The 12,527-nt window shown below is 40.9% G+C and overlaps 1 protein-coding gene across 1 annotated transcript; it reads right to left on the bottom strand.

The window, feature by feature from the left end:
• Positions 1–6,209: 6,209 nt before the first annotated feature.
• On the bottom strand, positions 6,210–7,470 carry XCR1 (X-C motif chemokine receptor 1). Its single transcript, XM_026678520.2, has one exon. It carries the CDS (start codon positions 7,382–7,384, stop codon positions 6,344–6,346), a length of 1,041 nt encoding a protein of 346 aa, XP_026534305.1. The 5' UTR covers positions 7,385–7,470; the 3' UTR covers positions 6,210–6,343.
• Positions 7,471–12,527: the final 5,057 nt, after the last annotated feature.

Raw genomic sequence — 12,527 nt, 5'->3', positions numbered from 1 at the left:
ATGCAAAAGTTCATTTATTTCAGTAGTGCAACTTAAAAGATGAACTTAATATATGAAAACTTCCTAGAATGCATATGGGTCAATATAAAAGAAAAAAAGAATGACATGGCCATAGGTGTATATTATAGGCCACCCAATCAAGCAGAAAATATAGATGTCCTTTTTGCCAGCCAACTAACAAACATATGCAGGAAACACACAACAATAGTAATGGGAGACTTCAATTATCCTCATATCAATTGGAAAACTAATTCTGCACCAAGTGAGAAATCAAATAAGTTCCTAACCAACTTAGCTGACAACTTTGCTGTCCAAAAGGCAGAGGGGGAAACTAGAGGGATAGCCATACTGGACTTAATTCTTACAAACAGAGAAGAAGTGATAGAGGGAGTTGAAATTGCAGGAACCTTGGGTGAGAGTGACCATGTCATACTAGAATTCAACATAACATAAACACAAGCAACAGAACATAATGACACCAGTCTTGGATTTTAAAAGAGCTGATTTCAATAAACTCAGAGATAACTTGGGAAAGATTCCATGGATGAAAATCCTAAAGGGGAAAACAACTCAAGAATCTTGGGAAACTCTAAAAAGTATGATCATAGAAGCCCAGACCAGCACAATACCACTGAGAAAGAAAAACAAGAAATCCAAGAAGAAACCAGCATGGCTGCACAAAGATCTCTCTGGCAAATTGAAAGAAAAAAAGGACAAGTACAAAAAATGGAAAGAAGGACATACAACTAAGGCAGAATACCAGCAGATAGCCAGAATCTGCAAAGACAAAGTCAGAATAGCAAAGGCTCAGAACAAACAAAGACTTGCAACAAAAGTCAAAGATAATAAAAAAAAGTTTCTTCTAACATATAAATAACAAGAAAAAAAATCAAGGAAACAGTCAGTCCACTAAAGAGAGAAGATGGCAAGGAAGTAACAGGCAACAGAGAGAAAGCAGAACTGCTTAACTCATTCTTTGCATCCGTCTTCACGCAAAAAGAAACTATAGCTCAACCCAACAAAAACATAACTGTAAAAGACAGACCAGAAATAAAAGTTAAAATAAGCAAAAAAAATAGTAAGAGAACACCTGTCTGATCTTGATGAAAACAAATCACCGAGGCCTGATGGATTACATCCCAGAGTTTTAAAGGAGCTGGCAGAGGTCATCTCAGAACCACTGCACTATATCTTTCAAAAATCCTGGAGCACCGGGGAACTACCAGAGGACTGGAAAAGAGCTGATGTGGTTCCCAACTTCAAAAAAGGAAATAAAACAGACCCAGGAAACTATAGACCAATCAGCCTAACATCAATATCTGGGAAGATACTGGAAAAGATAATACAAAACCAGATCTGCCAACATCTACAACAAGTAAAGTAATTACTAGCAGTCAGCACAGGTTTGTTAAAAACAGATCATGCCAAACCAATCTTATTTCATTCTTCAACATAGTGACTAAATTAGTAGACCAGCAAAGTATTGTGGATATAATACCGTGTTTCTCATATAATAAGGCTGGGTCTTATTTTTTTTTGAGCCCTGAAAAAATGGCTAGGCCGTCTTTTCGGGGTGACTTAATTCTCCCCTTGCATCTTGGGCAGGCGGCGACAGCTTGGATGTTGACCTCGGCGTTGGTGGGGCACTTCGTATCGGGGTCAACACAGGCAGCACCATATCCGGGTGTGCAACAAAAGTACTTCCTAACGGCAAGCCCCCCACCATTCCCCCATTTCGCATGTTTTAATATAGGCCTTAATTTGGGAGGAGGGGCTTAATTTCATTTCATGCCTATAAAACATGCTGGGACTTCCTATTGGGGGAGGCCATATTGTTGGAGAAACAGGGTATATTTAGATTTCAGCAAGGCATTCGACAAAGTAGACCGCAACCTACTTCTTAGTAAGCTAGAAAAAAGTGGAATAGATAGCACCACCACTAGATGCACTCGCAACTGGCTGGCAAACCGTACTCAACGAGTCCTTAATGGGTCTAAGTCTACATGGAGGGAAGTAAGCAGTGGGGTGCCACAAGGTTCTGTCTTAGGCCCAGTACTCTTCAATATCTTCATTAACGACTTAGACAAGGGAATAGAAGGGGAACTTACCAAATTTGCAGATGATACTAAGCTGGCAGGAATAGCTAATATCCTAGAAGGTAGGTTCAAGATCCAGATGGATCTTGACAGACTAGAACACTGGGCCATATCTAACAAAATGAAATTCAATGTAGAGAAAAGTAAAATCCTACACTTAGGCAAGAAAAACCAAAAAGTACACATATAGATTGGGTGAAACCAGGCTCAATAGCAGTAACTGTGAGAGGGATCTTGGAGTCTTAGTGGACAACCAGCTAAATAGGAGCCAGCAGTGTGTAGCAGCAGCCAAAAAAGCTAATGCAATTCTAAGTTGTATTAACAGAGGGATACAATCAAGATCAAGGGAAGTACTAATACCACTCTATAAAGCCTTAGTAAGACCACACCTAGAGTATTGCATCCAGTTTTGTTCACCACATTATAAAAAAGATGTTGAGACTCTAGAAAAAATACAGAGAAGAGCAACCAGGATGATTAGGGGACTGGAGGCTAAAACATACAACGAACGGTTGCAGAAACTGGGCTTGGGTAGTCTAGTAAAGAGAAGGACCAGGGGAGACATGATAGCGGTCTTCCAATATTTGAGGGGCTGCCACAGGGAGGAAGGGGTCAAGCTATTTTCTAAAGCGCCTGTAGGCCATAGAAGGAATAATGGATGGAAACTGAACAAGGAAAGATTTAACCTGGAAATAAGGAGAAACTTTCTAACAGTGAGAACAATCAACCAATGGAACAGCTTGCCCTTGGAATTTGTGGGAGTGCCATCACTTGAGACTTTCAAGAAGAGATTGGACTGCCATTTGTCAGAAATGGTGTAGGGTTTCCCACTTGGGCGGGGGGTTGGACTAGATGACCTACAAGGTCCCTTCCAACTCTGATTATCTGTTTGATCTGTCTATTTATATGAGATTGACTCATTACATGCAAAGCAAGATAGTTCAAGCCATAATGTGTCATAATTGAGATGATTATGGCTTACAGCTCATGAAAAACCCAAATCCACAATCTCAAAAAATTAGAATATTGTGAAAAGGTTCAGTATTCTAGGCTCAAAGTGTCCCACTCTAATCAGCTAATTAAGCCATAACACCTGCAAAGGGTTCCTGAGCCTTTAAATGGTCTCTCAGTCTGGTTCAGTAGGAATCACAATCATGGGAAAGACCGCTGACCTGACAGTTGTGCAGAAAACCACAATTGGCACCCTCCATAAGGAGGGAAAGCCTCAAAAGGTAATTGCAAAAGAAGTTGGATGTCCCCAAAGGGCTGTATCAAAGCACATTAATAGAAAGTTATGTGAAAGGGAAAAGTGTGGAAGAAAAAGGTGCACAAGCAGCAGGGATGACTGCAGCCTGGAGAGGATTGTCAGGAAAAGGCCATTCAAAAGCATTGGGGACTTTCACAAGGAGTGGACTGAGGCTGGAGTCAGTGCATCAAGAGCCACCACACAGAGATGGATCCTGGACATGGGCTTCAAATGTTGTATTCCTCTTGTCAAGCCGCTCCTGAACAACAAATGTCAGAAGCGTCTTACCTGGGCTAAAGAAAAACAGACCTGGTCTGTTGCTCAGTGGTCCAAAGTCCTCTTTTCTGATGAGAGCAACTTTTGCATCTCATTTGGAAACCAAGGACCCAGAGTCTGGAGGAAGAATGGAGAGGCACACACTGCAAGATGCTTGAAGTCCAGTGTGAAGTTTCCACAGTCTGTGTTGATTTGGGGAGCCATGTCATCTGCTGGTGTTGGTCCATTGTGCTTCATTAAGTCCAGGGTCAACATAGCCATCCATCAGGAGATTTTGGAGCACTTCATGCTTCCTTCCACAGACAAGCTTTATGGGGATGCTGACTTCATTTTCCAGCAGGACTTGGCACCTGCCCACACTGCCAAAAGCACCAAAACCTGGTTCAGTGACCATGGGATTACTGTGCTTGATTGGCCAGCAAACTCACCTGACCTGAACCCCATAGACAATCTATGGAGCATTGCCAAGAGAAAAATGAGAGACATGAGACCGAACAATGCAGAAGAGCTGAAGGCCGCTATTGAAGCATCCTGGTCTTCCATAACACCTCAGCAGTAGCCACAGGCTGATAGCTTCCATGCCATGCCGCATTGAGGCAGTAGTTGCTGCAAAAGGGGCCCAAACCAAGTACTGAGTGCTTATACTTTATGCATGCTTATACTTTTCAGAGGTCCAATATTGTTATATGTACAATCCTTGTTTTATTGATTGCAAGTAATATTCTAATTTTCTGAGATTGTGGATTTGGGGTTTTCATGAGCTGTAAGCCATAATCATCACAATTATGATAAATCACGGCTTGAACTATCTTGCTTTGCAAATAATGAGTCTATCTCATATATTAGTTTCACCTTTTAAGTTGCATTACTGAAATAAATGAACTTTTGCATGATATTCTAATTTTTCAAGTTTCACCTGTACATGGTAGCTCTCTTTCTTTCTTTCTTTCTTTCTTTCTTTCTTTCTTTCTTTCTTTCTTTCTTTCTTTCTTTCTTTCTTTCTTTCTCTTAAAAGGCAGAAGAAAAAGAAAGAGGGACGAATGAGAGAAAGAAAGAAAGGGAGGGAAGGGAGAAAGAGGGAAGGGAAAGGAATGTGAATGAGATATGGATGGATGGACAGATGGATAGAGAGAGGGAGGGAGGGAGGGCAAGAAAAAGGAGAGGAAGGAAGGACCACAAACCTTGGCACTAGACGCTTCAGAGGATGCTTTGAAACAGCACAGCAATCCAGGGCTGGAAGGTACCTCAGAGGTCATCTAGTCCAACCCCGCATTGTTAGAGCATTGTTAAAGTGAGTTTCTATCTTTTGACCCACCCAGTCATGTGACCACCAAACCACACCCCACTAGTCATGTGATCACCAAACCATGCTCAGCCAGTCACGTGACCACCAAGCCACACCCAGCCAGCAAGCCACGTCCACCCAGTCACATGACCACCAAGCCTCACCCACAAATTAGGCCATGCCCACAGAACTGGTTGTTAAGAAATTTGAATCTCACCCCTGGTGTCCATATTGTTATATATAGAAATATTTTAATTGTAGCAAGATAGAATAAAATAACCATATCACACTTTCTAATGTACATTGTTTTCTATAAGCCTGATTGAAATACACCTTTAATTTTTGTGAATTTTGCTTCTTCCCAGAATAAACTGTTTTGCTTTTTAGGTCTTGAAGTATGAAATACAATCCTACATTCTTACTTAGGTTGAAATGCTATTGTCAGTAATTGTGATGAGGAAATAGTTTTGCCAAGGTAGCTATTTAAAAGTCTTTAAAATCACACATGCTTATGAATAACTTTATTAGGAAGATGGGCAAATCAGCATTTCACTTATGGGTAATACAAGAAAGAAATTATTTCAGAAATCATAAAGACATAAATTATTAATGACAGAAATAAATATTAAATAATTATAGATTTTGAGATTAATAAAAATCATAATTCAAAATATATAATTGTTATGGATTCAAGAATGGTTAATGACTATTCGTCATGTATAAAGGATCACTGAGGACTTTTGGGACTATATTGATTTTAAAATATTATAATGCTTTCAGGTTGACAAGCCTATTAAAGAATCAATAAATTGCACATTTCAATCATGTTATATATTTGTGGCTAATTCTTTATCAGATTTAATTTTAAGAGGCTTTAAGAAAATATTCTCATTTGGAAATAAATCTATTTCTTTCACTGAATCTTAATGGAATTGGAGGAGAGGAGTTCTATTTATTATCTTCTATTTATAACTATCCTATATGCATTCAGTCTTCCCATTTTTATGTCATCATGCTTTCTCTAAATCCATTAAGGTTAGAAGGCAGTTCATGCCTTTGGACAATTTAATTCTTCTCATTCAACATACATTTCAAATAATGTTAGCAGGTCAAGTTCTACATAACAGTATATTGATTTGTAAATCATTATAATATTGCAAAGATTAAAACCATTATACTATCTTAAAAACATAAATATATTGACATTACATAAAACAGTGCACCTTTCATTTCTAATTTGAAAGAAGGCTAAATCAAAAGAAAATATCTGATAGTCTATTTGGAAAAAAAAAAAATTTGCTAGTAAGGCAGAAAATTCAGTGAAAACAACCAGAAAAATTAGATACACTTTGAATAACTGGAGAGCTTGTCAGTTATTCTGTTTAGCTTCTCATATTGGTTGTCTTGCTTTGCATCTCATCCAGTCCAGGAATCTTTGCTTCAGTATATGGATGCATCATCATATGGACCCAAGTGAGATGAATGCATTCTTGGGCTGGAGGGAGAGATTCTGCTATGACAAGGGGACAATTGTTTGTACAGGAGTTTTAGGTGCCTTCTGAATTTCACTCCAACAAAGACATAGAGGATTGGGTTGATGCAGCAGTGACAGTAGGCCACTTTGCGACTGATATCAAAAGCAAAAAAGATATGATTGCGAGTTTGACATTCTGGCTTGATGACATGTTGAATAGACAAAACGTACACAAAGTTAAACGCATTGTAAGGAGCCCAACTCAGGAAAAAGACAACCACAATAGCAAATATGAGTCTCACAGTTCTGTACTTCCTTTGAGATCGTGTTCTAAGCAAAATTTTAAGCATCCCAATGTAACAAGCTACTATAACAAGAAAAGACAGGAGGAAAAATGTCACTTGCAGGCTCATCTCTATTAGTTTCCAGATGAATGACTCTTCATACTCACAGTGTTGTTTGCCATTGTTATCAATTATGACTTCAGTAAAAATGATCTCAGGTACTGCAACCATTATACTGCTGCTCCAAATGGTCATGCTCACCAGAATGCTACATTTTTTGGTCTGTGTTCTCATGGTTGATAAGGGATCAACCACAGCCAGGTACCGCAGGATAGTCATGATAGTGAGAAAGATGACACCACCATAGTAGCTGATAGAAAAGATAGCACTTACTGCTTTGCAGAGAAAATCACCAAAAATCCATCCATAATAATGATATACAATCCAGAAAGGCAGAGTGCACGAGAAGATCAAGTCAGTGATGCAAAGATTCAGGATGAAGAGGTTTGTTAAAGATTTGAGGTTTTCATATTTCATCACGATCCACAAGACAAGGCTATTTCCTACCAAGCTGAAGAAGAAAATCAGAGAATAAAGGATGCAAGTAAACATAGCACTGAACCTGGAGGTCTCATCCATATTGCAATAATTTGTTTCTATTGGGGTATAATCATAAAATGTTGAATTTGAGGTCCATTGATTATCATCTGTTAGGTTAGTCATTTGGATTTGTTGCAAGTTTTCTCACGTCTGCAACTGTGAGGAGTGTTTCTGAAACAAACAGGCTAAAAAGTATTGGTAATAGCAGAACAAAGAAAAGAAGAAGGAAATTATTCAATCACTTGCTATGCACTCATCTCTGAAATTCTAATACTGTGTTTCCCCGAAAATAAGAGCTATCCCAAAAATAAATCCTAGCATGGTTTTTGCATGAGTGCCAAATATAAGCCCTGCTCCCAAAATACGCCCTACTTAACCTCCTAGGCAGCCAGCTGGTCGCCCATTCTGCCATTGATATGAGGTGAGAAGAGGGGTGAAGCTGCCCCACATGCTCACTGGCTTACCTCATGGCCCCCATAACCAGGCCATCCATGCCCCAACAACTGCCTCGTGGTGGCAGCACCAGCAGCCACTTACAACAGGAGCCCACATGGCTGCTGGTCCAATTCTTCTGCTTGCTTGTGGCCACAATGGAGCAGGAGGCTGAGCAATGTGCTGGTGCCATGGCCGTGAGGCAAGGCAGGGGATAGAGCTGTCCCACATGCCCCACACTGGTTTACCTCAGGGCCCCCTCAACCAGATCATTCACGCTGCAAAACCTGCCTCGCCTTGTGACAACAGCTCTAACAGCCCCTTCCAGCAAGACCCTGCATGGCTGCCATTCCACTTCTTCTGCTTGCTCACAGCCACAATGGAGGCCGAGCGGTACACCAGTGCTGAGGCCATGAGGTGAGGCAAGAGGTAGTGGAAGACAAGGTAAGGCAGGTGAGGAGGAAATGGAGCTGCCCCATATGCACATTAGCTTACTTCAGGGCTCCTGCAGCCAAGCCACCCACTCCTAAACCTAACCCTCAATGAAATCAAGTTTGAGACCCCTGACTTAATGATAGATTTAAAGGGAATTATATTTTGACCCCATACAAGATGAGTGCAAAAAGAAAGAGCTATTCTGTCAAGTTCAAGAACAGAATTGTAGAGCAGGGGTCCCCAACCGCCGGTCCGCGGACCGGTACCGGGCCGCGGAACAAGCCTTACCGGGCCGCTGGTTGCTGGGCGCCGCCATCTTTTTGGTAAAAAAGCAATTTTTTGTCAAAAGATGGCGGCGCCAGCGCCTGGTGAGCTTTTCGGGTAGAAAGCCATTTCTACCCGAAAAAGCTCACCAAGCGCTAGCGCCGCCATTTTTGCGAAAAATCACTCGTGACGTCACGGAAGTGATTTTTCGTCAAAAAAGATGGCGGCACCAGCTGACGCTGGAACCGGCGCGGCGCCAGCTGACGCCCGAACCGGGCAGCAGGCGTCGAAAGGTTGGGGATCCCTGTTGTAGAGGACTCTTGGGACAAGTATCTTACGGCTTTCTGCACAGAGAAGAAGTTGGATCACCATATAGCGAGCAGAGTACAATAACCTCAGTCAACAGGTACACGAGAGAAATGCAAAGAAACGCAAGTGTGGATCAGGTTGGCAACATTTATTTCTTGAACTGGAAGGCAACATCTGTTAATAGATTGCTAACAGGAGAGCAAAGTCTTTGGTTGTATGCAGGTCTGATATTCAAGCATTTGCCCTTGCAATGGCACCACAGTTAGAAATATCCCGAGAAGAATTCAAAGCATCACAAGACTGGCTGGATGGATTCCTTCAAAAATATGAACTGTGTCTAAGAAAATCAATAACACTGTTCAAACTGGAAGATACTGAACTTTCCAAATGTGCACTTGTGTTTAAGTCCTTTGTTGATGGCATCAACTTTTCTAAATACCAACTCTCCAACATGATTGCTAAGGATGAAACTGCAGTGTTTATGGGCCAATATATATGCCCTCCACTGGTATGAAAATACATGGCTACCTGCATTTTGGTAATTTGTCTGGATGGAAACAAAGCCCCCCTGTAATCACTAAGGGCAAGAAAGATAAGATTGAATGTGTTTCAGGCATTTATGTGTATGTATAAATATGGATGAGATATCAATTTTCAAGACTGAAGTACAGGTAGTCCTCGACTTATAACCACAATTGAGTCCAAAATTTTGGTTGCTAAATGAAACATGTTACATGAATTTTGCCCCGTTTTACAATCTTTCTTGCCACAGTTGTTAAGTGAATCACTGCAGTTATTACGTTAGTAACAGGGTTGTTAAGTGAATCTGGTTTCAGAATAGAATAGAATAGAATAGAAGCTGGAAAGAACCTTGGAAGCTGGAAAGAATCTTGGAGGTCTTCTAGTCCAGGCCCCTGCTCAAGCAGGAGAACCTATACTATTTCAGATAAGTGGCTGCCTAGTCTCTTCTTAAAAACCTCCAGTGATGGACCACCCACGATTTCTGAAGGCAAGCTGTTTCACTCATTAATTGTCCTTAGTTTTTGTCTTTGCTTGCCAGATCACAAAAGGGGATCACATGACCCCAGGACACTGTAACTGTTATAAATATGAGTCAGTTGCCAAGCATTTGAATTTTTTATCATGTGACCATGGGGATGCTGCAATGGTCATGTGAAAAATGGTCATAACTCACTTTTTAAAATGAACCACACTTTTTATAAGAATATAATGTATCACAAGTTACATCAATTTTGCAGATTATATGTAGAAGAGCAGTTGGGGTGGGTCAAGGACTACCTGTATGGCTGAAACTGCAAAACCAGATAGCAATGTCGAACTTCTGAACCTAACCCTAACCCTAACCTTAGTTCTTGAAGCAGCAAAATATACTAGCATATAATTTGTTGCTCTGATTGCCAAGCCCTTTCTACCTTAGTAATGAGGACAGCAACTGGTTGATGTCCTCGCCTTTTTCATGCAAAAAACCTCAAGGAAAGCATTTTCTTCTATTTCCCCTTCCTCCACATACAATTTTCTGGTAAGAAAACAACAGTCAGTTGATAAGGTGGGCTGGAGCAGTATTGGATGAATATAAGTGGATACTTGGAATAAGATGTTTAGACACACAAGTTATCTGACTATCTGAGTACAGGTAGTCCTTACCTTACAACAGTTCATTTAGTGTGACAATAGCATTGAAAAACATGACTTATGATTGTTTTTCACAGTTATGACCTTTCCAGCATCCCCATGATCATGTGATCAAAATTCAGATGTTTGGCAACTGGTTTATATTTATGACCATTGTGGTGTCCCAATGTCATGGGATCCCCTTTTGTGATCTTCTAACAAGCGAAGTCAATGGGGAAACCAGATTCTTTTAACAACTAGGTCACTAACTTATCAACTGCAGTGATTCACTTAATAACTGTGACAGGAAAGGTTGTAAAATGGAGCAAAACTCACTTAACAAATGTCTCACTTAACAACAGAAATGTTGGGCTCTGTTGTGGTTGTAAGTGCGAGGACTACCTATATAAGCATTAAATCTATGCTTGGGATATCGGATGAATTGAGTGAGAGCAATCAGTAATAAGCAAGCTCAGACCACAATTAGGGATGCAACTGAATCAGTGGTGGGATTCAAATTTTTTTTACTTCCGGTTCTGTGGGTGTGGCTATGTGGTCATATGACTGGGTGGGTGTAGCTAGGTGGTCATGTGACTGGATGGACATGGCTAGATGTGAGGTCAAAAGTGCAACCGGTCATAAGTGCGACGACCTGTCTTAATTTACTTTTTTCAGCCCTCTGAATGGTCCCTATGTGTAAGGAAATAAAACTCAGCTGGTCCTCAACTCACGACTACAACTGAGCCCAATATTTCTGTTGCTTAAGTGAAATGTTTGTTCAAAGTGAGTTTTACCTCCATTTTACAACCTATCTTGTCACTGTGGTGAAGTGAAGTGAAGCACCGCAGTTGTGAAATGAGTGACACAGTTGTTAAGAATGCTGCGATGGTCATAAATGTGAGGACTGGCCATAAATGTGAGTACCGGTTATAATTCACTTTTTTCAGCCCTCTGAATAGTCCGTATGTGTAGTATACGATGATGAAGTAGGGTTGTGTCCAGCCGGATGTTCTGAAACACCCCAAAATAACAGCAAGAAGAGAAAAAAATATCTGAATTTCAGCTATTTTAAAATAATTCAAGCAGCTTTTCTTCTCCAGACCAATTTCCATTTGTCCAGTGGACTCTGTCTGAAGGGATGGGGGGGGGGGAGGCCAGCTTTCCTAATACCAGGTCAGCCTGTATAGGCTCCAGTTTCCTCCCCTTTCCTTATTTTAACAGATTAACAACTGGACCTTGTAGATCATCTAGTTCAATCCCCACCCCACCCAAGCAGGAGACCCTACACCATTTCTGACCAATGACAGTCCAGTCTCTTCTTAAAAGCCTCCAGTGATGAAGCTTCCACAACTTCTGAAGGCAACTTCTGTTCCAAGGGTTAATTGGTCTCACTATCAGAGCAGGGATGGGAGGGGGGGGTCACACAGTCCCTAGACAGAGCAACTTTCAAAAAATTAAGTGAGTGGTGAAGACTGGCAAGTGAAGAAAGTAGGCGAGGAGCGGAGATCAGTAATATTCAGTTACTTTTAAGAGTGTCTGACACTATGTTAGCATTATGGAAGAGGAACAAGTTTCACCAGGCAAGACAGGCAGAGCTGAAAGTGGATTTGAAAATGACTGTCTATAAAAAAGATGTTACACTGTATATATAAAAGGATGGCCAATATTTTCATAATTACAATTAATTAACTGAAAAATAAACACTTAAAATGGAAATACAATTAACAAACCAAGTGTAAGCCCTGTGCGCCCTTCTAATACAGGGCTGCCATTCCAGGGGGATACTTACCCACCTTGCTGCGGGAGCCGCTGTGGAGAACTAGTGCCAAACAGCTGACCAGTGCTTCTTGGCAGAGGAATGAAGACGGCACATGCACAATCATCAGAATGGTGCTAATTTTGAATCTGAAGTGGCCAGTGTATTCCTTTTTCAGCAGCAAATCACTTGGGGTAGTGGCAGCAGCGTTACATGCGTGTATTTTGGGTGTGGGGAATGCAGTGTTTCCCTTATGTGGCTAATTTTACTGGATGTGGTGGAGGTGGAGCTTTAGAGTGGCTTTATTAGTGGCTGACAATGCTGAGCAAGCAGATCTGACTTATTCGCGCTTTGTTGCTGGTCAGTTTGTGCCATGTTTCCACATAGAGATAAAGTATTAGCAAGAACAAAGTGTGCTGTACTTTATTTTTGGCTGTG

Source organism: Notechis scutatus, chromosome Z (genome assembly GCF_049901735.1).
Source record: "Notechis scutatus isolate UNSWTSFEM ecotype Mainland chromosome Z, rNotScu1.2, whole genome shotgun sequence".
In the NCBI taxonomy this organism is placed as follows: domain Eukaryota; kingdom Metazoa; phylum Chordata; class Lepidosauria; order Squamata; family Elapidae; genus Notechis; species Notechis scutatus.
Note: the sequence above shows the minus strand (reverse complement) of the source record. Positions and strands in the feature narration are given on the sequence as shown.

Bases quoted from the DNA above. Each gene is read 5' to 3' on its own strand.
- XCR1 (XM_026678520.2), bottom strand. From the start codon at position 7,384: ATGACTAACCTAACAGATGATAATCAATGGACCTCAAATTCAACATTT.